General features: G+C 40.1%; 1 protein-coding gene across 2 annotated transcripts in view; it reads left to right on the top strand.

The window, feature by feature from the left end:
• LOC128693670 (uncharacterized) overlaps positions 1-26,496 on the top strand; it is a 117,376-nt gene that overhangs the window by 11,240 nt on the left and 79,640 nt on the right. For both annotated transcript variants that reach the window (XM_070091232.1, XM_070091231.1), the window contains 3 exons: positions 11,992-12,109; positions 14,665-14,748; positions 20,406-20,494. In XM_070091232.1, the coding sequence (XP_069947333.1) occupies positions 11,992-12,109; positions 14,665-14,748; positions 20,406-20,494 (291 nt within the window). The remainder of the gene's footprint in view (positions 1-11,991; positions 12,110-14,664; positions 14,749-20,405; positions 20,495-26,496) is intronic.

Genomic DNA, 26,496 nt, shown 5'->3' with positions numbered 1-26,496 from the left:
CACACATCAACAAAGTAAGCCTGTCTTTCATAGGCTTATGTCCTGGGAGTGCCTTTTCCTCCTGAGTAATGTAGGTCCTGCTTGGCATTTTCTTCCAGAACAGGCCTGTTTCATCACAATTAAACACTTGTTCAGGTTTCAGTCCTTCAGTTTCTATGTACTCCTTGAATTCCTGCACATATTTTTCAGCCGCTTTGTGGTCCGAACTGGCAGCCTCACCATGCCTTATCACACTATGGATGCCACTACGCTTCTTAAATCTCTCAAACCAACCTTTGCTGGCCTTAAATTCACTCACATCATCACTAGTTGCAGGCATTTTTTTAATTAAATCGTCATGCAACTTCCTAGCCTTTTCACATATGATCGCTTGAGAGACGCTATCTCCTGCTATCTGTTTTTCATTTATCCACACCAATAAGAGTCTCTCAACATCTTCCATCAATTGCGATCTTTGTTTCGAAAACACAGTTGAACCTTTGGCAAGAACAGCTTCCTTGATTGTCTTTCTGGTGCCCACAATAGTAGCGATGGTTGATTGGGGTTTCTTGTACAGCTTGACTAGGTCGGCTATACGCACTCCACTTTCATACTTATCAATTATCTCTTTCTTCATCTCTATAGTAATTCTTACCCTTTGAGGTGTAGGGTTGGCACTAGAAGCTTTCTTGGGGCCCATGGTCACTTATTTTCCAGAAACAGCACCGAAAATACTGTAATAATACGAAATATTCCGAGTGTATGCTTGGATGTTACCGCGGAGGCTGGCTGGTAAACAATGGGACGGAGCGGCACATGTGAGGCTGGCTGAGGGCACATTGGACGCGTCTCGGACGAAAATCGGTATGCGGGTTTTTAATCGGTATGCGGGGCAAAAATTTTCCGATAAAAGTAATCGTTATGCGGAAAAATCGCTATGCGATGCCATCGTTATGCGGGGGTCCACTGTATTTATATACATAATTGAACACTATAGTATTTGTTGTGTGTATGTAAAACTGTAATTAATCTCAATAAAATGTATTTTTTTGTGAATATTTTTGGGTTTCTGGAACGGATTAATTGTATTTCCATTATTTCTTATGGGAAATATTGCTTCGATTTTCAGACTTTTCGGATTTAGAACTAGCTCCTGGAATGGATTAAGTTCGATATTTGAGGTTCCACTGTACATACATACATACAAACCTCCTCTGGGTTTTCTTCTGTTTTCTTCCTAGTTCTTGGTCTTGTATATTTCCACTTATCTATATGGGGAAATGGAACAGAATTCTTCCTCTGTAAGCCATGTGTGTCATAAGAGGCAACTAAAATGCTAGGAGTAAGGGGCAAGTAACCCCTTCTCATGTATATACACTGTATTACTAAATTTCAGAAGAGACATTTACATTTTTCTTTTTGGGCAACCCTGCCTTGGTTGGGTATGGCTGCTTGTTAAAAGAAGAAGAAATTAGGTCTAGTAGTATTTTATAATTCATGCTAAATTGAACTTCATACTATTTAAATTCATACTAATCAAGGTTTTGTGTGTTTAAGCCTTAAACGGTCCAAACATATATATACGTTCACTCACGCAGCACCCTGAATATTTTGATTTTTTTTTTATAGAAAAAAAAAGAACACATTTTTTGACATGTTTTAGAATAAAAAAAAAATTAGGATCAGTACTTACCGAGATATGAGGCCGAGAAGTTGGCACTGGATGCTCATGTGACAGCAACATCGAGTCCTGCCGCTTGCAGAAGTGTTGCCGATATACCTTTTTTTCTATTTTTCATATTATTTTATGTAATTTTTATGTTCTGATAATTACAATTTGTAGTAGTTCTTGTCATTTTATAACCAATCTTTGTTCTGACACTAGTATTAGGTACTGAAATTGTACTCAAATTGTCTCAAACACACTGACAGGTTGACATTTACACCTGCTTTAGCCATTTACTATTGTCTTGGAATATATACAAAGTATTTATATGTCCCAGCAATGTTTTGGATATGTGGAAGTATATAATAACAATGAGGATGAGGAGGAGGAGGATGAGGAGGAGGAGGATGATGATGAGGATGATGAGGATGATTATGATGATGATTATTATGATTATTATGATTATGATGATGATTATGATGATTATGATTATGATGATTATGATGATGATGATTATGATGATGATTATGATGATGATTATGATTATGATGATTATGATTATGATGATTATGATGATGATGATTATGATTATGATGATTATGATTATGATTATGATGATGATTATGATGATGATGATTATGATGATTATGATTATGATGATTATGATGATTATATGATGATTATGATTATGATGATGATAATTATGATGATGGTGATTATGATTATGATGATTATGATGATGATGATTATGATGATTATGATTATGATGATTATGATGATGATTATGATGATGATTATGATTATGATGATTATGATGATGATTATGATTATGATGATGATTATGATGATGATTATGATGATTATGATTATGATGATGATTATGATGATGATTATGATGATGATTATGATGATGATGATTATTATGATGATGATTATGATGATTATGATTATGATGATTGATGATGATGATTGATTGATATTGATGATGATGATGATGATGATTATGATGATTATGATGATGATGATTGATGATGATTGATGATGATTGATGATGATAATGATGATGATTGATATTGATGATGATGATGATGATGATAATACATGTAATAGGTAATAATAGGTTCCCTTGAAGCATGAAAAACAAGATCCTCCCCTGACAGTGACATGATTAGATGAGATAACAACTGATAAGAGCTGATGTTTGATGAGCATACATGAGGGTGGGGGAGGGTGCAGGTGATAAGAAAAGATTAGAGGTGATACATGTAGTATTTGATGAGCATCGCCCTCACTGGTACTCAAACATGTCTGTCTGTCTATTTGTCTGTCTGTCAAGCTCCCTGTCTATCTGTCTATCCATCTAGCTGTCTGTCTCAGAGAGAGCCACAAGACTGCGTCATCACATTTACTCACATCTTCAAGCAGAGTATAGCACTTTGCCTGGATTTTTTTGGTTATCCTAGGTAATTTACACTATGTATACTTGTATTTATGTGTACCTGTGAGACAGAGATAGACAGACAGATAGAAAGAGAGATTGAAAGGGATACAGAGACAGACAAAGACAGATAGAGACAGAGACAGACACAGATAGACAGAGGTAGACAGAGATAGAGGAAGACAGAGATAGACAGACCCTAAACTTGGGGTTAACATCACTTTCCTTTTAAAAGAGGAGTGTTAATATGACATTACATCAGTGAATCCTTGGTGTTTGCCACACTGTTTGCTCTAGCTGGCACTCAGTTTAATTGGCGCTCCCACAAGGTACTCAGTGGTCCCAGATTTTTTTAATGCTGCGCACACTGAATGTTAGGACCCACTCTGTGCTGACAAGGCATCTCAGGCCAATCATGCCAAATTTGAAGGCAGGAAAAATAAAACGTATATATACGTTTGGGGTGCTACGTGTAAGAACGTATATATACGTTTGGACCGTTTAAGGGTTAATCCATTATACAATTTTTTAAATTATCAGTGATTGTGGCACTGCCTTCTTTTGTATCCCATTCCGTTGTTTTACCACTTTGTGAAGAACTTTATAGTATTATTTTGGTACTGTTTCTTACTTGGTTTGCAACTGTGGCCGTACGTTCTCCCTGATAGTGGTATTAAGAAGTGTCACTTATCTATTTTCATGTACAGTACATGGTCTTATAAATGTTTATGGTTTCATGTATCTTTCTCTTATCAGCCAATGAGAACATATTTTTCTTTAGCCTTCTTTACACTGTAAATCTTAGTATAAACTCAGGAGCCATATGAATTTTTTCCTAGGCTGCCCACATTTTTAAGTGTAAACAGCTTTATTTAGTGTATCTCCATCCACATATCTTACAATCCTACCTTCCATAGTAACTCTGTTGGTCATTGGATAACAAAGATCATGAAAATTACCTTCATAATACAAACAGTGGGTATCTTGTCACTCACACAGTGAGGGAATGTTAGATTCTGTATTCAGGCTTTTGGCCAAAGACCACTGGAAGACTCCCAGAAACAAATACAAACCATGATGATGAAAGAAAAATAGTGAAGAGTCCATCTATCGGCTCTCAAGAAAAAATGGGACAAAATCTGTTTCTGTGACATGTTGTAGTCAAGGAGACCAAGGAGTTTAACCCATGTATACATGTATTTATGTTCTCTCACCCAGTGCTCCAAATATTTTGAAAAAAAAAAAAATTATAGAAATAAAGAGTGCATTTTCAGGGAGAATTCTGCAAAACATTGTCATTTTCCAGTCTTTATTTCATACATATTGAATGCATTGAGCACTGCTATGTCTACAAGGTGGAAAAACACTTTTATATACCACTTGCAACTCCTACGCACACAGTCAGTGTACCCTATCATCATATCATACTTGTCAACTAGTTGCATATTGCTTGTATAGTTGACGGCAACAGCTGGCTTGACAATACAGTACGTTCAGTGGTGTCCTGGCTCACTTTGTCAGTTTGTACCATCTTGTTTCTGTGGATGATTGACAGCAATGTCACATCCCGTTTGTTATGCCACATCAATGCCATGATGTCATTGGCATGAAACACTTGCACTGCACCTTAAACACTGCCTCCAATGAACCTTGGCATATGTTTTCTATTCCTTCTAACTGTCCCACATACAGTGGACCCTCAGTTAATGATGCCATCGGATAGCGATAAAATCGGATACCGATGTGTTTGTGCATCAAAATATTGGCTCGGCTAATGATGAAAGCCTCAGTTAAGGACATTCGTCCAGAACGTGTCCGCATGGTCTGAGCTGCCCGGGGCCGCCTGGCCACTCTATGTACAGCCAGTGTGCCATTGTTTACAAGCCACTGCGGACAATTCCACGCGTACATGCGATACATTTTGTATTATTCCATTTTTTTAGTGCTTGTAACTGCTAAATAAGTCACCATGGGCCCAAAGAAAGCTTCTAGTGCCAACCCTGTGGTAAAAAGGGTGAGAAATACTAGTGAATTCAAGAAAGAGGTAATCGCAAAGTACGAAAGTGGAGTGCGTGCCTTTGAGCTGGTCAGGTTGTATAACAAACCTCAATCAACCATTGGTACTATCTTGGCCAACAAAAAGGCAGTCAAGGAAGCTGTTGTTGCAAAAGGTGCAAATGTGCTTACAAAACAGATTACAAATGCTCAAAGATAGTGTTTCACAGTCAATCATATGCAAAAAGGCAAGGCAGTTGCATGATGATTTAATGAAGAAAATGCCTAGAACTAGTGCTGATGTTAGTGAATTTAAGGCCAGCAAAGGTTGGTTTGAGAGATTTAAGAATCGTAGTGGCATACAAAGTATGATAAGGCATGGTGAGGCTGCCGGTTCTGACAAAAAAGCGGCTGAAAAATATGTGCAGGACTTTAAGGGGTACATAGAGGCTGAAAAATTAAAACCCCAACAAGTTCAAATTCAAATTAAAATTAAAATTCAAAGTTTATTCTCTATAAGGATTACAATGCTGAGTTTACAGAATTTGGGTATTGTGTGGTTTTCATGTAGTAAAATAATAATTACAGAGTGTACCACTAGAACACCTAGCATGGCTAGGCATTTCGGGCAGACTTAGTTTAAATCTTAAATTTAAAACATTACAAAGTATGAGGTAAGTTGGTATTATGGCTAAGTGACTAAATACTAGTTTGTGAGTTTAGCAATGTGAATGCTTTTGTTTTGGCACAATACATAGTTTCAGTATTGGAGTATCACAGGCCAACTTATGACTAGTTAGGATTCATTATTTTAAGATTGAGATTGATATTTCTTTTTATGGTCAAATGGGTGAGTGAGTGTAAGTGTGAACCACCAGGTGGTATTCGTGTAATTAGTTGACGGGGTGTATCAGGGAGATAAGATGTTTTCTAATGGTAGTTTTGAAGGTGATGAATGTGTGTGCAGTTCTAGAGTTTTCAGGTAGGGTGTTCCAGATTTTAGGGCCTTTGACATACATTGAATTTTTGTAAAGGTTTAGTCGGACACGGGGAATGTCATAGAGATGTTTGTGTCTGGTGTTATGCCTGTGGGTTCTGCCACAACTATCAAAAAAGCATTTTAGGTCAAGGTTAATATTGGAATTTAAGGTCCTGTAGATGTAGATTGCACAGTAGTAAGTGTGGATGTACTGAACAGGGAGTAAGTTTAGATCTATGAAGAGTAGGGGGGTGTGTTGCCAGGGATGGGATTTAGTGATTATTCTTACTGTGGCTTTTTGTTGGGTTATTATTGGCTTTAGGTGTGTTGCTGCAGTTGATCCCCAAGCACAAATAGCATAGGTGAGGTATGGATAAATAAGTGAGTGGTATAGTGTGAGAAGGGCATTTTGCGGCACGTAGTATCATATCTTGGAGAGGATCCCAACCGTTTTGGATACTTTTTTGGTTATGTGTTGGATATGGGTGCAGAAATTCAGGTTGTTGTCGAGGTATAGGCCTAGGAATTTGCCCTCATTATGTCTGGCAATTAGAGTGTTGTCGATCTTAATGTTAATTTGCGCAACTCCTGCTCTGCTACCAAACATAATGTAGTAGGTTTTGTCAGTGTTAAGCGTAAGTTTATTGGCTGTCATCCAAGTCGATATTTTGATCAGCTCCTCGTTAACAATGGTGTTGAGGGTGGCAAGATTAGGGTGAGAGATGACATAAGTCGTGTCGTCAGCAAAGAGAATGGGGTTCAGGTGTTGGGATACGTTTGGAAGATCATTGATGTATATGAGGAAGAGCAGGGGACCAAGGACACTTCCCTGCGGAACTCCAGTATTGAGTGGCTGTGTTGTTGATGCTGTGTCTTTAATGGTGACATACTGATACCTATTAGTAAGGTAAGATTTGAAATATGCAAGCGCATGGCCTCTTATACCATAATGGTCAAGTTTGTGGAGTAGGATGCCGTGGTCTACTGTGTCAAAAGCTTTTCTTAGGTCAATAAAAATTCCTAGTGTTCAATTGTGACAAAGCAGGCCTGTTTTGGAAGAAAATGCCAAACAGGACCTACATTACTCAGGAGGAAAAGGCACTCTCAGGACACAAGCCTATGAAAGACAGGCTGACTCTCATGTTTTGTAGTAATGCTAGTGGGGATTGCAAAGTGAAGCCTTCACTGGTGTATCACTCTGAAACTCCCAGAGTGTTCAAGAAAAACAGTGTCATCAAGTCTAATTTGTGTGTGATGTGGAGGGTAAACAGTAAGGCATGGGTCATTAGGGACATTTTCCACGATTGGTTCTATCAACTGTTTGGCGCCAGTGTGAAAAAATACCTCCTGGAAAATAAATTGAAACTCGAGTGCCTCCTGGTATTAGAAAATGCTCCTGCTCATCCTTCAGACTTGCAAGAGCAAATTGTGGGGGAGTTTAGTTTCATAAAAGTCAGGTTTTTGCCTCCTAACACCACTCCTCTCCTCCAGCCCATGGACCAGCAGGTCATTTCAAATTTTAAAAAACTGTACACCAAAGCAGTATTTCAGAAGTGCTTTGAAGTGACCTCAGACACTCAATTGACCCTAAGAGAGTTCTGGAAAGAGCACCTCGGTATCCTCAGTTGCATAAACTTTATAGGTAAGGCTTGGGAGGGAGTGACTTCCAGGACTTTGAACTCTGCTCGGAGAAAATTGTGGGCAGAATATGTACAAGAGAGGGATTTTGAAGGGTTTGGGGCTGACATTGAGGAGCCTATGCCAGTTGTGGAATCTATTGTGTCACTGGGGAAGTCCATGGGGTTGGAGGTTAATGGCGAGGATGTGGAAGAGTTGGTGGAGGATGACGATGAAGACCTAACCACTGATGAGCTGCAAGAGCATCTTCAACAGCAACAGACCACAGCTCAGAAAATTGCTTCAGAGGAGGGGGAAGAGAGATGGAGGAAGTTGCCTTCTTCAACAATTAAGGATATTTGTACAATGTGGACAAAGGTGCAAGCCTTTTGGATGATCACCCCCCTCATACAGCTGTTGCAAGCCATGCTGGTGACTTTTACAATGACAGTGTTGTGTCCCATTTTAGGGAAGTCTTAAAGACATGCCAGAAACAGAACTCTATGGACAGATTTTTGGTGTGACAGGGGTCCAGTGACTCTCAAGCTGGTCCTAGTGGCATTAAAAAGGAAAGAAGGGAGGTAACCCCGGAAAAGGACTTGCTACCTAAAGTCATTATGGAAGGGGATTCCCCTTCCAAACAATAATACACCTTCATCCTCTCCCCTCCTGTCTCATCACTCATCAATAACTCTTCAATAAAGGTAAGTGTCATTTTATGAATTATTTATGTACATTAATAAATATTTATTCCACATGTCTCATTGTTTTCTGTGTAGGAAAATGTATATTTCATGTGAAAAAAATATTTTTTTAATACTTTTGGGTGTCTGGAACGGATTAATTGGATTTCCATTATTTCTTATGGAGAAAATTAATTTGGACGACTATAAAATCGGTTAAGGACAAGCTCTCTGGAATGGATTAATGTCGTTAACTGAGGGTCCACTACATATCAGTATTGTTCACACGTAGGAAATCAGCGAGCATAGGGCTTGTATACCAGTTGTCTGTGTACAGTGTGTGGCCCTTGCCAAGGTATGGTTCCATCATCTTGCGAACAACATCACCAGAAATGCCCAATAAGCGCCTGGTATTGTCGAGTGTATTTCTGCCAGTGTATACAGTGACATCCAACACAAGACCACTCTCACAGTCACACATAACAAAAAGTTTATACCAAAGCAATTACATTTGCTTGGTATACATATATTGCTTGAATGACAGGCGTCCCTTGAATAGAATCAAAGACTCATCGACAACGATATTCTTGAAGGGATAAAAGTATGCACTGAATTTCTGATTTATATACATAGATACTTCCCGGATTTTGTATAAAGGTCATTTCTGTTGGGCATATTCCTGTCTGAGAAGTGCATCATTCGTATCAACAAAGTAAATCTGTTGCAGGGAAGGATGTCACGGAAGACAGGAGTACTGATAAAGTAGTCTGTGGACCAGTAGTTACGTATATTGTTCTTATAGGTATGTGGCAAAAGCATGGCAGTGGCAAGGAATAAATACATTTCAGCCACTGTTGTATCTTTCCACCTGCGCAGCCGTGAAGATTCTGCAACCTCTGGGTTGTTCATGATATAGCAGTAATAATTATTCGTCTGGGTCACTATCAAGTTCATTATAGGCTCGTCAAAGTAAAACTGGAAAAAGTCTAGCTCTGTAGACTCGTTATGGGACATCCTGGCAGGATGCCACTTTCACTCGCATCAAAATCAAAATGCTGTGGCACGAATATACTTTGTGTCCAGTTCCACTCACGGTCACATGGTACAGGGAGGACTTGTTGCATGGTGCGTGGGGGAGCAGGAGGGACGGGAGTGGAGGCAGCACATGGTTGAGGAAGTGCCAGGCGGTTCTTTGTCTGTCCACCCACCGCTCCATGTGCTTCAGGCACCATGCCACCCACCACCTCTTCCTCCATCCCTGCATATTCTCCTTCATGATCACTATCAGTATCATTGGCCGGGGTTTTGGATCATGACCTCCCACAACCCTTGGGGACTGCATATGGCACACTGCCTGAACATAGGCGACGATGCCTAAATGCACACTTCACTGGTGAATAATGAATATCACTATCACAAGACGAATCCTCTAATGGCATAAAATCAATCTCATCATCACTTATATCGCTTTCACTATCACTAAAACACAGGGAAAATTATAGTTTCCTCTTGCGTAGTTGCCTATGGGTAACACTCGCCATTCCAGAGTTGCTTGGCCCAGGGTCTTGTGTGGCCACACTGGCCACCCCAGAAGTGCTTGGCCTAGGGTCTGATATGGCCACACTGGCTAACCCAGAGGTGCTTGGCACAGGGTCTGGTGTGGCCATACTGGCCACCCCAGAGGTAATTGGCTGAGAGTCATCTGGGTTATCGTCGATATTTTCACTAATTCCTTGATTATTAGTGGCCACATCGGTCTCAGATCCACTAAACTCACGTTCTATAACACTTTCCTCAAATAAAAGTGTGTTAATACGATGAGGCTTGAGTGATTCACGAGGGTTTGCTTTGATGTTGACCCAAGATGGACCTGAATGTAACTAGTGCTACCATAAAGTACCCAGGTGTCCCTGATTTTTTTCATACTGCACACATTGAGTGTGCAGACCCATTTTCTCATATCTAGGCGACTTAGGCCTATCGCGCCAATTCGGAGCGCTAGCGGTAAGAACGTGTATATACGTTTGGACCGTTAACGGGTTAAGAGTTTATGGTAAGCTGTAACAGGAGAGCTATTTATCATTAAATACACAGGCTGACCTTATAGTTAAGATGACCCTCCTAACTGCAACATCCCCACCTTTCCTTCATGCTCCACCTTTGCTCATACTCCAACAACATGTCAAATCATAAAAACTGCTTGCCTCCACTTTGATCTAATGCATTCACACAGGCCTGTTGGATGTTCCTAGCACTCAAAACCACCTTTAATGCCCTCCCTTCAACATTTTTTTGCCATAACCCTTTTCCCCTCCCTTCCACCCCATATTCATATTCCCTCACTTTTCTTATTTTGCTCCAGCATCTCTAAATGTCCAAACCTCCTCAAGAACTCCTACTCACCCACAAACTCTAATCTCCAAAGCTCTGAACTCCCTGCATTCTGTAATATTTACAACACACATTGCCCTCAAGGAAAACAGCTCCACGACCTCCAGCCTTCTCACTGCCACATTTAAAACCCATGTTTCACACCCATATAACTGTGTTGGTACCACTAAACTCTGGTACATTACCCTTTTTTCCCTCCATAAGTAAAGTTCTTTGTCTCCTGGGATGCCCCAATGCACCACCTACCTTTGTTTCCCTCGTCAGTTCTGATGTTAACTTCTTCTTTTATAGATCCATCCACCAGCAAGTTCACTCCCAAACATCTGAACACATTTACTTCTCCCATACACCTTGCAGTCTGATATCCAATCTCACTGCGTAGAATTGTTGTTACCTTGCTCTTTCCTATGTTCACTTTTAATATCCTTCTTTTACATATTCTCCTACATTCCTTTACCAACCTTTTTGCATTCTCAGAATCTTCCCAAAAGAACCATGTCAGCAAAGAGTAACAACCCCCATTCTGTATCAAATTTGTTATCTTATACTTTCATACTTCTCCCCATACCAATAAATACGTATGTTAAATAACCATGATGACATCACACTTCCCTGTCAAAGCTCTGTTTGTTCACTACATTTTGGTCAGTTAATGTGGATTTTTATATTATGATTATGATAGACCAGGAAGATATTCACTATTATCTGTTTTATATTTTTTCTTTGGTTTTTTGCATGTATGGTATGAAAATATTCTTGACATTTTCTATCTAATTAGCAACTGGTGTATACACATTCAGTTTACTTTGATGGTCACCACCTGTCTTGAGCTGTTGTAAGGGTGGGAATGCTTGTCAAGTGAGAGAAAAAGTCTGCGGTCTTTCAGTCGTTACCTAAGATTGTGTTTTGGGAACGTTCATTAAGTGGGGTTCAATTGTACTATGCTGTACTGTGCTTCCTCCATTTAGTGGATACTTGTAGTGAGTGGGTCAACAAACATGATGTATTTAACATAGAACATGAGTAAAAATCTCTTAGTAGCCCTCCAAGGAAGTGGAATGCTTTGGGGCTAGTGAAAGGCTCATGATCCAAGGAATTGGAGTTACTGTTCCCTTACGTATATCAGACCTCATTGCCTCCCATTTCCCACCCACTGTATGACTCAAAATGGTTGACCACTTCCCATGAATATACAGTTATAAAAATCTCTTACTGTTAATTATCAGCTTGCATTGCTTTGCAGGGACATGTTATTGACTTGCGCTCTGATACAATAACAAAACCCACAATAGGCATGAAAAAGGCTATGATGGATGCTTTGCTTGGGGATGATGTCTATCGGGAAGATCCAACAGTATTAGGTAGGGTTACCGTTGTCTTCATTTTCTGTTTAAATAGATGTATGTACTGTATTGCAATCACTGCACAATTCAATGAAGGTATCCCGTTAGCCCAACCTTGTTTATCTTGATGCACACAAAAGGAATAGCACAGAATGCAGCATAACTTTATAATGTATTTATGGACTGAAGCATAATAGAAGAGGCATTCAATAATTAATGTTTGGAAATCAATTTGTTCAATAAAATTGTCAAATTAAAACTTAGCTCCAGATCATTGCCAAGTATAATTTGAAAAAAAAATACAGCAGGGAAAGTTTGAAGCTGACCAGAAGATGCATTTTCAAGTTATTTTCCAGAATTCAACTGTTCTGAGTTTTTGCCAATAAAATGGAAAATTTGCATCTACAGAGGCTAAACATAAAAAGTACCAATTGTATTTTTCCTTTGATGCATTGGGTATTAAAGATTGAACCCCATCAGAACCAGCATGCTTAACTTATTTTACAGGAAACTGTACCATATCATTTTAAAAATAAAAATTATAAATTAGCACCTAGAAACCCATCAGTTACACAACCCAGGGCAACATGGGTTTAGAACAGGTCGCTCCTGTCTGTCTCAGCTACTGGATCACTACGACAAGGTCCTAAATGCACTAGAAGACAAAAAGAATGCAGATGTAATATATACAGACTTTGCAAAAGCCTTCGACAAGTGTGACCATGGCGTAATAGCGCACAAAATGCGCGCTAAAGGAATAACAGGAAAAGTCGGTCGATGGATCTATAATTTCCTCACTAACAGAACACAGAGAGTAGTCGTCAACAGAGTAAAGTCTGAGGCAGCTACGGTGAAAAGCTCTGTTCCACAAGGCACAGTACTAGCTCCCATCTTGTTCCTCATCCTCATATCCGACATAGACAAGGATGTCAGCCACAGCACCGTGTCTTCCTTTGCAGATGACACCCGAATCTGCATGACAGTGTCTTCCATTGCAGACACTGCAAGGCTCCAGGCGGACATCAACCAAATCTTTCAGTGGGCTGCAGAAAACAATATGAAGTTCAACGATGAGAAATTTCAATTACTCAGATATGGTAAACATGAGGAAATTAAATCTTCATCAGAGTACAAAACAAATTCTGGCCACGAAATAGAGCGAAACACCAACGTCAAAGACCTGGGAGTGATTATGTCGGAGGATCTCACCTTCAAGGACCATAACATTGTATCAATCGCATCTGCTAGAAAAATGACAGGATGGATAATGAGAACCTTCAAAACTAGGGAGGCCAAGCCCATGATGACACTCTTCAGGTCACTTGTTATATCTAGGCTGGAATATTGCTGCACTCTAACAGCACCTTTCAAGGCAGGTGAAATTGCCGACCTAGAAAATGTACAGAGAACTTTCACGGCACGCATAACGGAGATAAAACACCTCAATTACTGGGAGCGCTTGAGGTTTCTAAACCTGTATTCCCTGGAACGCAGGAGGGAGAGATACATGATTATATACACCTGGAAAATCCTAGAGGGACTAGTACCGAACTTGCACACGAAAATCACTCACTACGAAAGCAAAAGACTTGGCAGACGATGCACCATCCCCCCAATGAAAAGCAGGGGTGTCACTAGCACGTTAAGAGACCATACAATAAGTGTCAGGGGCCCGAGACTGTTCAACTGCCTCCCAGCACACATAAGGGGGATTACCAACAGACCCCTGGCAGTCTTCAAGCTGGCACTGGACAAGCACCTAAAGTCAGTTCCTGATCAGCCGGGCTGTGGCTCGTACGTTGGTTTGCGTGCAGCCAGCAGCAACAGCCTGGTTGATCAGGCGCTGATCCACCAGGAGGCCTGGTCACAGACCGGGCCGCGGGGGCGTTGACCCCCGAAACTCTCTCCAGGTAAACTCCAGGATCCAGGTACACACTTCACTAACAATGCCAACCTCCTAAGTAGGGCACACCAGGGTTGAAAGCTTAAAGCCAGGTAAAAGAGGCTTTCTTAAATTAAAACACAGAAATGTAATTCTGGAATGGTTTGTCTAACATTAATCAGACACCTGCATATGCCAATAGTTGCATGAACTTTTCCCTAGTTACAATACACTAGCATTAAAAATTTGAAGCCAGTCGTATGAGATGGTTTCAGGTTATTAAAAGAAAACCTGAAGAAAACATTCATGCAACAATTTAAAGGTACTCCTTCAGGGATACAAAATTGTAGCAGTCAGATGACTTTAAGAGATGGGAATCAGTTCTTTGAACCTTGATCATTAGTTGTATTTAAATAAGCATCTAATTACTGTATTTTTTATCTCATTGCCAAACTTCTACTTATATTCAGTTTAAACTTTACTTTCATTTTTTTCTGTATGCATTATACCTGGTACTTTTGATGGGTTTTGAGAGTAGTTCTTATTAATGTAATATTTTCTTTTTCTTTTATAAGGCTTTGTCTGAATCTGGTCTGGAGGGGGCAGGGATCCCAAAACATTAACACTTGTTATTAACAACAACATGTTAATAAAAATAAAAGTATTTACAGTATTAATTTTGTTCCTGCAGAGCTTGAGAAACGTATGGCCAAGTATACTGGAAAGGACTGTGCTCTGTTTGTACCGTCAGGCACTATGGGAAACCTTATTTCTGGTAATTTTATATTAACCTTTTTGTCTACGAGAAAAATAAAATAGTATACAGAAAAATGTTACTTAAGTATAAATTTTTGTTATATTGATACATGTTTTGGGAATAAAACTGATGTGTAATATTTGGGTAAAAGACTTGCTGTCTACATTGGATTCTAGAAGTAGGACTGCAGACTGCAGCAGAAGCATAGGTTTTTCTAAAAGTACGTAAATGTTTTTCTGGAACATCTGCTATCCAGACGTGTGTTCTGGAAGTAGGAAGCGCAATGTCTGCACTCTGAATAAGGAATGGAAATGTTGAGTTTTTGTGAGTCATTTGGATTCTGATGTCTGCCACCTCTGGAAAGATAACCTTGGAATGAGTGAAGGACACTGTGTTTCTTTTAATCACTGTCTTAATGGGAAAAACAGCGTATTAAGAACTACTAACCATACTTTTACAGTGAACCCCCGCATACCGGACGCATCGCATACCGTACAATCCGCATACCGGACGCTTTGATCGCAAAAATTTTGCCTCGCATACCGCCCAAAAACCCGCTCACCGCCCTTCGTCCGAGACACGTCCAATGTGTGGCCTGAGCCACGCTCACATGTTCCGCCAGTGGCATTGTTTACCAGCCAGCCTCCGCGGTAACATCCAAGCATACAGTCGGAACATTTCGTATTATTACAGTGTTTTTGGTGATTTTTTCTGGAAAATAAGTGACCATGGGCCCCAAGAAAGCTTCTAGTGCCAACCCTACAGCAATAAGGGTGAGAATTACTATGGAGATGAAGAAAAAGATCATTGATAAGTATGAAAGTGGAGTGCGTGTCTCCGAGCTGGCCAGGTTGTATAATAAACCCCAATCAACCATCGCTACTATTGGTGGTACAGCTGCTGCTGTACCACTGTCAGCTGCTGCTGCACTGTCAGCTGCTGCTGCTGTACCACCGTCAGCTGCTGCTGCTGCTGCTGTAGTACCGTCTGCTGCTGCTGTAGCATCGTCTGCTGCTGCTGTAGCATCGTCTGCTGCTGCTGTAGCATCGTCTGCTGCTGCTGTAGCATCGTCTGCTGCTGCTGTAGCATCGTCTGTTGCTGCTGTAGCATCGTCTGTTGCTGCTGTATCACCGTCAGCTGCTGCTGCTGCTGTAGCATCGTCTGCTGCTGCTGCTGCTGTAGCATCGTCTGCTGCTGCTGTAACATCGTCAGTTGCTGCTGTAGCATCGTCTGCTGCTGCTGTAGCATCGTCTGTTGCTGCTGTAGCATCGTCTGTTGCTGCTGTACCACCGTCAGCTGCTGCTGCTGCTGCTGCTGTAGCATCGTCTGCTGCTGCTGTAGCATCGTCTGCTGCTGCTGTAGCATCGTCTGCTGCTGCTGTAGCATCGTCTGTTGCTGCTGTAGCATCGTCTGTTGCTGCTGTACCACCGTCAGCTGCTGCTGCTGCTGTAGCATCGTCTGCTGCTGCTGCTGCTGTAGCATCGTCTGCTGCTGCTGTAACATCGTCAGTTGCTGCTGTAACATCGTCAGTTGCTGCTGTAGCATCGTCTGCTGTTGCTGTAGCATCATCTGTTGCTGCTGTAGCATCGTCTGTTGCTGCTGTACCACCGTCAGCTGCTGCTGCTGCTGTAGCACCGTTGTTGGTGTGGCTTATTGAGAATACCAAGAAACAATTAACCCCAGAGGATTTGCCACACAGGATAACCCAAAAAAGTCAGTGTCATCGAAGACTGTCTAACTTATTTCCATTGGGGTCCTTAATCTTGTCTCCCAGGATGCAACCCACACCAGTCGACTAACACCCAGGTGAACAGGGAAAATGCCTGGAACTAGTGCTCATATTGGTGAATTTAGAGCCAGCAAAGGTTGGCTTGAGAGATTTAAGAATCGTAGTGGCATACACAGTGTGATAAGGCCTGTTCTGGAAGAAAATACCAAACAGGACCTACAGTACTCAGGAGGAAAAGGCACTCCCAGGACACAGTGTCTCATCAGTCATTGCTGCATCTTCAATAAAGGTAAGTGTCATTTATTCTTCATTTAGTAGAGTAGTACATGCACAATATATATTGTGCATGTACTACTCTACTATTGTGCATGTATCCTTCTCTTTGTGTGTAGGAAAATGTATATTTCATGTGGTAAATTTTTTTTTTTCATACTTTTGGGTGTCTTGCACGGATTAATTTGATTTCCATTATTTCTTATGGGGAAAATTCATTCGGATACCGAACATTTCGCATAACAGCCAGCCCTCTTGCACGGATTAAGGTCGCTATGCGGGGGTCCACTGTATATTGTATTTTCATTCCAGCCTGATATTTTTTTGTGGTATGAATGACTTCTTTCTAATTTTTACCTTTTGTCATCTTTTAACTTATTAGCATTGGTTTTACAATTCTTCCAACTTTCATTTTTTTTATTAATGGTTACTTACCTACAGTGCCTGCACTCTGAAGGAGGGGTGTTAATGTTGCAGTTTAAAAACTGTAGTGTAAAGCACCCTTCTGGCAAGACAGTGATGGAGTGAATGATGGTGAAAGTTTTTCTTTTTCGGGCCACCCTGCCTTGGTGGGAATCGGCCAGTGTGATAATAAAAAAAAAAAATACTTACCTGCTTTCTTAGATTTTGTTTTTTTCAACATGCCAGCCATCTCCCACCAAAGCAGGGTGACCCAAACAAGAAACACTTTCACTGTCATTCACACATAATTACTGTCTTTGCAGAGGTGCCCAGGTATGATATTTTAGATGTCACTCCAAATAACCAATATTCCAAGCCCTCATTTAAGGTGCAGGCACTGTACTTCCCACCTCCAGGATTCAAATCCGGTTAAACAGTCTCCCTGAATCCCTTCACAGAATGTTACCCTGCTCACAATCCAACAGCTCGCCAGGTACCTAAAACAATTCGTCTTCATTCACTCCTATCTAGCATGCTCACACATACCTGCTACATATCCAGGCCCCTTGCACACAAAGCCTCTTTCACCCCCTCCCTCCATTCTTTCTTATAGCAACCCCTACCCTTCCTCCCCTCCACTACAGATTTGTACACCCTGCAAGTCATTCTATTTTGCTCCATCCTCTGTAAATGACCAAACTACCTCAACAACCCATCTTTATCCCTCTGAATAATACTTTTTGTAACTCCACACCTCCTAATTTTCACACTATGAATTCTCTGCATAATATTTACACCACACATTGCAGTTAGACACGACATCACTGCCTCAAGCCTCCTCCTTGCTGCAGCATTCACAACCCATGCTTCACACCCATATAAGAGTGTTGGTACCACTAGACTCTTTTTTTGCCTCCCCAAAATGCTCACACATGTTAGTGGCTTTCTTTGTACTTAACAATATTTTATAACATGTAAGTCACACAGTGTAGACTGTGCAAAGAAACAAAAAATTTTATTTAATTTAATCTAAGCAAAATGAAACTAAAATTAAAATTCCTACTTAGCACTTGGTTTTTAATTAATAAAAATGTTTCCATTTTATTGTTAGAGGTTAGAGTTTATGTATTACAAAATGTATCTTGCATTGCCGTATGTGGACATTTCCAAGGACTTGGTACAGTATTGTGGTTAATGTACAAAAATATTGATATTTCTCTGCTTAATGTTCTATCATGGAATTGGTAGAATCCACTGCATTTTTAATTAATATAAGAGTAGGGGGTGTGTAGACCAAGTGTTTACAGTGAAACATATAGGTGAACAGTATTTAGATAAAGGTAAAGAGGTTTTTGCAGCATTTATGGATTTGGAAAAGGCATATGACACAGTGGATGGGGGCAATGTGGCAGATGTTGCAGATGTATGGAATAAGAGGTAGGTTATTGAAAGCAGTGAAGAGTTTTTAAAAGGATAGTGAGACTCGGGTTAGAGTATGTAGAAGAGAGGGAGATTATTTCCCAGTAAAAGTAGGCCTTAGACAAGGATGTGTGATGTCACCATGGTTGTTCAGTATATTTATAGATGGAGTTGTAAGAGAAGTGAATGCTAACGTGTTGGCAAGAGGTATGATAAAGAATCTAACACAAAGTGAGAGTTGTCACAGTTGCTCTTTGCAGATGACACTGCTTTTGGGAGATTCTGAACAAAAGTTGCAGAGATTGGCGGATGAGTTTGGTAGGGTATGTAAAAGAAGAAAATTAAAAGTGAATATAGGCAAAAGTAAGGTGATGAGGATAAAAAAATTAGGTAACGAAAGATTGGATATCAGTTAGGAAGGAGAGTGTGTGGAGGAGGTGAATGTATTCAGATAGTAAGAAGTGAACATATCAGCAGATGGGTCTGTGAAAGATGAGGTGAATCATAGAATTGACGAGAGGAAAAAGGTGAGTGGTGCACTGAGGAGTCTGTGGAGACAAAGAACTTTGTCCTTGGAAGCAAAGAGGGGAATGTAGGAGAGTATAGTTATACCAATGCTCTTATATTAGTGCGAATCATGAGTGGTGAATGTTGCAACAAGTAGAAGGCTGGAGGCAGTGGATATGTGTCTGAGGACAATGTGTGGTGTGAATATAATACAGAGAATTCGTAATTTGGAAATTAGGAGGAAGTGCTGGATTACCAAAACTATTATCCAGAGGGCTGAGGAGGGGTTGTTGAGATGATTCGGACATGTAGAAAGGATGGAACAAAATAAAATGACTTCAAGAGTGTATAAAACTGTAGTGGAGGGAAGGCAGGGTAGAAGTCATCCTAGGAAAGGTTGGAGGGTGGAGGTAAAGGAGGTTTTGTGTACGAGGAGCTTGGACTTCCAGCAAGCGTGAGTGAGCGTGTTAGCTAGGAGCGAATAGAGACAAACGGTTTTAAGGACTTAACGTGCTGTTTGAGTGTGAGCAGGGTAATATTTATGAAAGGATTCAGGGAAACCGGCAGGCCAGACTTGAGTCCTGGAGATGGGAAGTACAGTGCCAGCACTGAAGGAGGGGTGTTAATGTTGCAGTTTTGTAACTGTAGTGTGAGCATGCCTCTGGCAAGACAGTGATGGAGTGAATGATGGTGAAAGCTTTTCTTTTTTGGGCCACCCTACCTTGGTGGGAAGTGGCTGATGTGTTGATATAAAAATAATTTGTAATTAGAGTTTGAAGCACCCAAAATAAAAATGTAGCCGATTTCAAATTCTTGCGATGATAATACCGTATAATAAAGTACTGTACTAGTGTGTACCACTGTAAATTTTGAACATTTGATTAGTATGGAATGGGCATGATTTTTTTTTTTAATTTAGTGTTTTCTCATATCATAACTGGAATTATACTCCAGTGGTTGCAATATCTAACATTTCAGAAATGAAAATTAATCATTTTGCATTCTCAGGTGTTCTTTCTGTTTGCAAACATTTAAATGTAAATTCATGAAAATGTTGTAGCCATAGTTATACAGAAGACCTTTGTTAATCTTGAGGAATGCATTCATACAGCAACTGTGATAGTAAAATATCCAAGAAAGAGCTTTTGGACTTTCAAAGCAATGATATATTTCCAGATTAAATATTTTGTAACACTTGAATTGATTATTGAGGCACACTATAACTTACAGTCTAAGTATATTCCTAAAGTCATTTTTAGCTTGATTTTTCTGATCCTGTTTACCCATGGAAAGCAATAGTTAAATTATAATTACAGTCTGTGCAATTGTAATTGTAATTTTGCAGTATTGGGTCATTGTGAGCATCGAGGATCTGAAGTATTGCTGGGTGATCAAGCACATATCTTTCTCTATGAGCAAGCTGGTATGGCTCAGGTTAGTTCTTTGTTCTGTTTCTGTAGAGCTAAAGTAAGGAGTAGCCACAGTATTTTGTGACAGTGTTTATTGCATATGCGTCCCATCTATGTTTAAATTAGTCTTGTAACTCTTGAACAAACAGAAACTGATATAGATACAATTTTAGGTCCACCATGATTTTTTTGTTGCTGAACGTAGCATTCCAAGCTCTGCAGATCATTTTATGTCAACTTTTGTGATGACCTGATAGATTATTCTGGTGGTGGTAATACTTGTACCTCTCGTAAGTACTTTCACTTAAACTGATAAAAGAATTTTAATTCACATCATACATATTTCTGCAGGGGTAACAAACATTGTGACCTCCATGTATATTGTTGACATGCTTATAAGTAATCAAAGCTTTCCAAATACATATCTTACAAAATGAGCCATGGGTACACTTACTACTACAGGGCAGGTCATGAGAAAAATGGCAGTGGTATAAAAAAAAATTATTAGAATGGCATTGAACTCGACAAATAAATAATCTATTTAGATGTATAATACTTGTGGTGATGAGTGAGCAAAACATGCACAGTGTGGCTATATATTTTTTTTTTTTTTTATTATCACACCGGCCGATTCCCACCAAGGCAGGGTGGCCCGAAAAAGAAAAACTTTCACCATCATTCACTCCATCACTGTCTTGCCAGAAGGGTGCTTTACACTACAGTTTTTAAACTGCAACATTAACACCCCTCCTTCAGAGTGCAGGCACTGTACTTCCCATCTCCAGGACTCAAGTCCGGCCTGCCGGTTTCCCTGAATCCCTTCATAAATGTTACTTTGCTCACACTCCAACAGCACGTCAAGTATTAAAAACCATTTGTCTCCATTCACTCCTATCAAACACGCTCACGCATGCCTGCTGGAAGTCCAAGCCCCTCGCACACAAAACCTCCTTTACCCCCTCCCTCCAACCCTTCCTAGGCCGACCCCTACCCCGCCTTCCTTCCACTACAGACTGATACACTCTTGAAGTCATTCTGTTTCGCTCCATTCTCTCTACATGTCCGAACCACCTCAACAACCCTTCCTCAGCCCTCTGGACAACAGTTTTGGTAATCCCGCACCTCCTCCTAACTTCCAAACTACGAATTCTCTGCATTATATTCACACCACACATTGCCCTCAGACATGACATCTCCACTGCCTCCAGCCTTCTCCTCGCTGCAACATTCATCACCCACGCTTCACACCCATATAAGAGCGTTGGTAAAACTATACTCTCATACATTCCCCTCTTTGCCTCCAAGGACAAAGTTCTTTGTCTCCACAGACTCCTAAGTGCACCACTCACTCTTTTTCCCTCATCAATTCTATGATTCACCTCATCTTTCATAGACCCATCCGCTGACACGTCCACTCCCAAATATCTGAATACGTTCACCTCCTCCATACTCTCTCCCTCCAATCTGATATTCAATCTTTCATCACCTAATCTTTTTGTTATCCTCATAACCTTACTCTTTCCTGTATTCACCTTTAATTTTCTTCTTTTGCACACCCTACCAAATTCATCCACCAATCTCTGCAACTTCTCTTCAGAATCTCCCAAGAGCACAGTGTCATCAGCAAAGAGCAGCTGTGACAACTCCCACTTTGTGTGTGATTCTTTATCTTTTAACTCCACGCCTCTTGCCAAGACCCTCGCATTTACTTCTCTTACAACCCCATCTGTAAATATATTAAACAACCACGGTGACATCACACATCCTTGTCTAAGGCCTACTTTTACTGGGAAAAAATTTCCCTCTTTCCTACATACTCTAACTTGAGCCTCACTATCCTCGTAAAAACTCTTCACTGCTTTCAGTAACCTACCTCCTACACCATACACTTGCAACATCTGCCACATTGCCCCCCTATCCACCCTGTCATATGCCTTTTCCAAATCCATAAATGCCACAAAGACCTCTTTAGCCTTATCTAAATACTGTTCACTTATATGTTTCACTGTAAACACCTGGTCCACACACCCCCTACCTTTCCTAAAGCCTCCTTGTTCATCTGCTATCCTATTCTCCGTCTTACTCTTAATTCTTTCAATTATAACTCTATCATACACTTTACCAGGTACACTCAACAGACTTATCCCCCTATAATTTTTGCACTCTCTTTTATCCCCTTTGCCTTTATACAAAGGAACTATGCATGCTCTCTGCCAATCCCTAGGTACCTTACCCTCTTCCATACATTTATTAAATAATTGCACCAACCACTCCAAAACTATATCCCCACCTGCTTTTAACATTTCTATGGCTATATATGAGTTAATTAATTTTTATTTTAACATACCCTACATCCTCACCTAGCCATTCACTTGTTTTTGTTTTTTGTGAGAAAGGTAAACTCGGCATTTAACCCTTTCAGGGTTTCCGACGTACTAGTACGGCTTACACACCAGGGTTATTGATGTACTAGATCCTTGCACCCGTAGTCTCTCCCTCGATCTCTATCTGTTCCTCATCCATAGCACTCATATTTGATTGGAATCTAGAACTGAAAATTATCTCCATGACAACCAACAATCATATCTCTACTCTCACTACTTCCCATACTAAGACCTTGTTGATCTTTGTAGCAATTCAGTGTGTATATTGGGCACCATTTACAGTAGGGCCCCACTTATACGGCGGGTTAGGTTCCAGGCTGTCACCAGAAAGCAGACATCGCCGGAAGGCAGAACGCCATTTTTTCCATTTATAAATGCATATAAATGCCAGACAACAAGTTTACACTAAATTATATTAAGTTAGTAATAGAACTAGGCATTAAAAACACACAAAGTAAAATACATTCACAGTAAATTCATTACTTATCTTAAAGTATTTGTAATCTTAATGTAGGGAGAGAGGTGAGTAGTACTTATTTGTAGGAAGTCAGGTGCAGGTAGCCCAGGTGTAGGTAGCCCTGGCTCCCCGTCTCATACTTAATATACGATATTTAAAACATCCCAGAGAAGTAAAATACACATACAGTACACTCATTATTTACCTTAAAATATGTGTAGTCTTAATATAGGAAGAGAGGTGAGTAGTATTTATTTGTAGGAAGTCAGTGTAGGTAGCCGGTAGGTGTAGCCCAGGAGGGCTACACCTACCGGCTACCTACACTGTGGCCCAGAGCCATATTATTTACATTGACATGCCTTGCTCACTGAATTTAATCATTTCTAACAACTACCTTTAGATGCCATCATAAACAAAGGTAGAAGTAATGAATAATTCATGCCGAAAATTGTAAACAAAAGCGGAGTGAGGGAGTTGCTGGGCTAAACGCAGATTCATAAACGTTTTCTCTGATGGCTGAGCAGAGAAAACGTAATGTTGTCCCTCCACCCGGCTACCACACAGCTCCACAAGCATTATCAGAGCACACATAAAATATGCAATAAATGCCAGACAACAAGTTTACACTAACTTATATTAAGTTAGCAATGGAAATAGACATTAAAAACACAATAAAAGGTAAGATACACACAGAGTACACTTATTACTTACCTTAAAATATTAATATTAATGTGTGAGAGGTGAGTGGCAGGGTGTTTATTGAATAAAATCAGAATGGCACACCATCACCCTCTAACTTGGCACTTAAAGCAAGAGGCTTACGACTTCTCATTTTATCACAGCTAAGCTTAGACGCCATCGTCAGTGAGAGCCAACTAGTTAATGAAAGAGTAAACGAGAGAGAGAATGAGATACAGAGTTGAGACAATGTAAGAACACAAAGTGAACAGGTAGTGGACGATCACTTGGTCAGGCGAAATAAATGCGTATTAATATGTGTCTACTTTTAGTTCATTCACGTCTGTTTGTAAGAGTTTGTAAAACATTTACCTCAATATTTTTTTATTATAAAAATAATTACCTCACAATACAAATACTCTTACATTGTGTACAAGTTGTACAAGTTAGTTCAGTATAAACAAACAGCAACACACCATTTTTAGAGTGAATGAAGATAATAATACCTGGAGTTTACCTGGAGAGAGTTCCGGGGGTCAACGACCCCGCGGCCCGGTCTGTCACCAGGCCTCCTGGTGGATCAGAGCCTGATCAACCAGGCTGTTGCTGCTGGCTGCACGCAAACCAACGTACGAGCCACAGCCCGGCTGATCAGGAACTGACTTTAGATGCTTGTCCAGTGCCAGCTTGAAGACTGCCAGGGGTCTGTTGGTAATCCCCCTTATGTGTGCTGGGAGGCAGTTGAACAGTCTCGGGCCCCTGACACTTATTGTATGGTCTCTTAACGTGCTAGTGGCACCCCTGCTTTTCATTGGGGGGATGGTGCATCGTCTGCCAAGTCTTTTGCTTTCGTTGTGAGTGATTTTCGTGTGCAAGTTCGGTACTAGTCCCTCTAGGATTTTCCAGGTGTATATAATCATGTATCTCTCCCTCCTGCGTTCCAGGGAATACAGGTTTAGGAACCTCAAGTGCTCCCAATAATTGAGGTGTTTTATCTCCGTTATGTGCGCCGTGAAAGTTCTCTGTACATTTTCTAGGTTGGCAATCTCACCTGCCTTGAAAGGTGCTGTTAGTGTGCAGCAATATTCCAGCCTAGATAGAACAAGTGACCTGAAGAGTGTCATCATGGGCTTGGCCTCCCTAGTTTTGAAGGTTCTCATTATCCATCCTGTCATTTTTCTAGCAGATGCGATTGATACAATGTTATGGTCCTTGAAGGTGAGATCCTCTGACATGATCACTCCCAGGTCTTTGACGTTGGTGTTTCGCTCTATTTTGTGGCCAGAATTTGTTTTGTACTCTGATGAAGATTTAATTTCCTCATGTTTACCATATCTGAGTAATTGAAATTTCTCATCGTTGAACTTCATATTGTTTTCTGCAGCCCACTGAAAGATTTGGTTGATGTCTGCCTGGAGCCTTGCAGTGTCTGCAATGGAAGACACTGTCATGCAGATTCGGGTGTCATCTGCAAAGGAAGACACGGTGCTGTGGCTGACATCCTTGTCTATGTCGGATAAGAGGATAAGGAACAAGATGGGAGCGAGTACTGTGCCTTGTGGAACAGAGCTTTTCACCGTAGCTGCCTCGGACTTTACTCTGTTGACGACTACTCTCTGTGTTCTGTTAGTGAGGAAATTATAGATCCATCGACCGACTTTTCCTGTTATTCCTTTAGCACGCATTTTGTGCGCTATTACGCCATGGTCACACTTGTCGAAGGCTTTTGCAAAGTCTGTATATATTACATCTGCATTCTTATTATTATTATTATTATTATTATTATTATTATTATTATTATTATTATTATTATTATTATTATAAAAAGCACTAAACCCACAAGGGTCGTGAATTGCTATATATAGAGTGAAGGCATACGAAAGGAATATTTTTCTACAGTTACCCCCCAGTGTTTGACTAGAGAAAACGTAATTCTTCCGACACTACCTACACAGCCGCTTTGTAAACAAATCTCACATTTACATCAATTTTTATTCTGTGAGTGTATGTATTTATTTATTTATTTATTTATTTATTTATTTATTTATTTAGAAATTTTAGCATACATACAGAGGTACAAAAAAAAAAAATACAGGTAAGAGCAGCATGCCAAAGCCACTTATATGCATAGCATTACGGGCTGGCTTAAAATTAACTTAAGATTAACTAAGCAATGATGAAATCAGTGATAAGACATTATTGTAAACAGATAACTATAAAGCACAAATGAGTATTACAAAGACAGGTCATATGGTTGCATGCATTGCTGTTCATTCAGTAGAATGGAGTATTCTGTTAGGTAGTGTATTTAAAAAAATAACAAAGTTAGATTGGGTCCTAGGTTTAACATTTATGTGATATAATTGTGAGTAACATTTTGGATATACAATTTATAAGGTTCAGTTATTCAGTATTTATTTGGTTTTGAGTGAGTAAGTGAACTTTGAGAAGAGACTTGAATTTATGAACAGGTAGTGTTTCTTTTATATTTAGTAATGAATTCCAGAT

This window comes from Cherax quadricarinatus, chromosome 34 (assembly GCF_038502225.1).
Source record: "Cherax quadricarinatus isolate ZL_2023a chromosome 34, ASM3850222v1, whole genome shotgun sequence".
NCBI classification, from domain to species: Eukaryota; Metazoa; Arthropoda; class Malacostraca; order Decapoda; family Parastacidae; genus Cherax; species Cherax quadricarinatus.
This window is presented reverse-complemented; position numbering and strand designations above follow the sequence as displayed.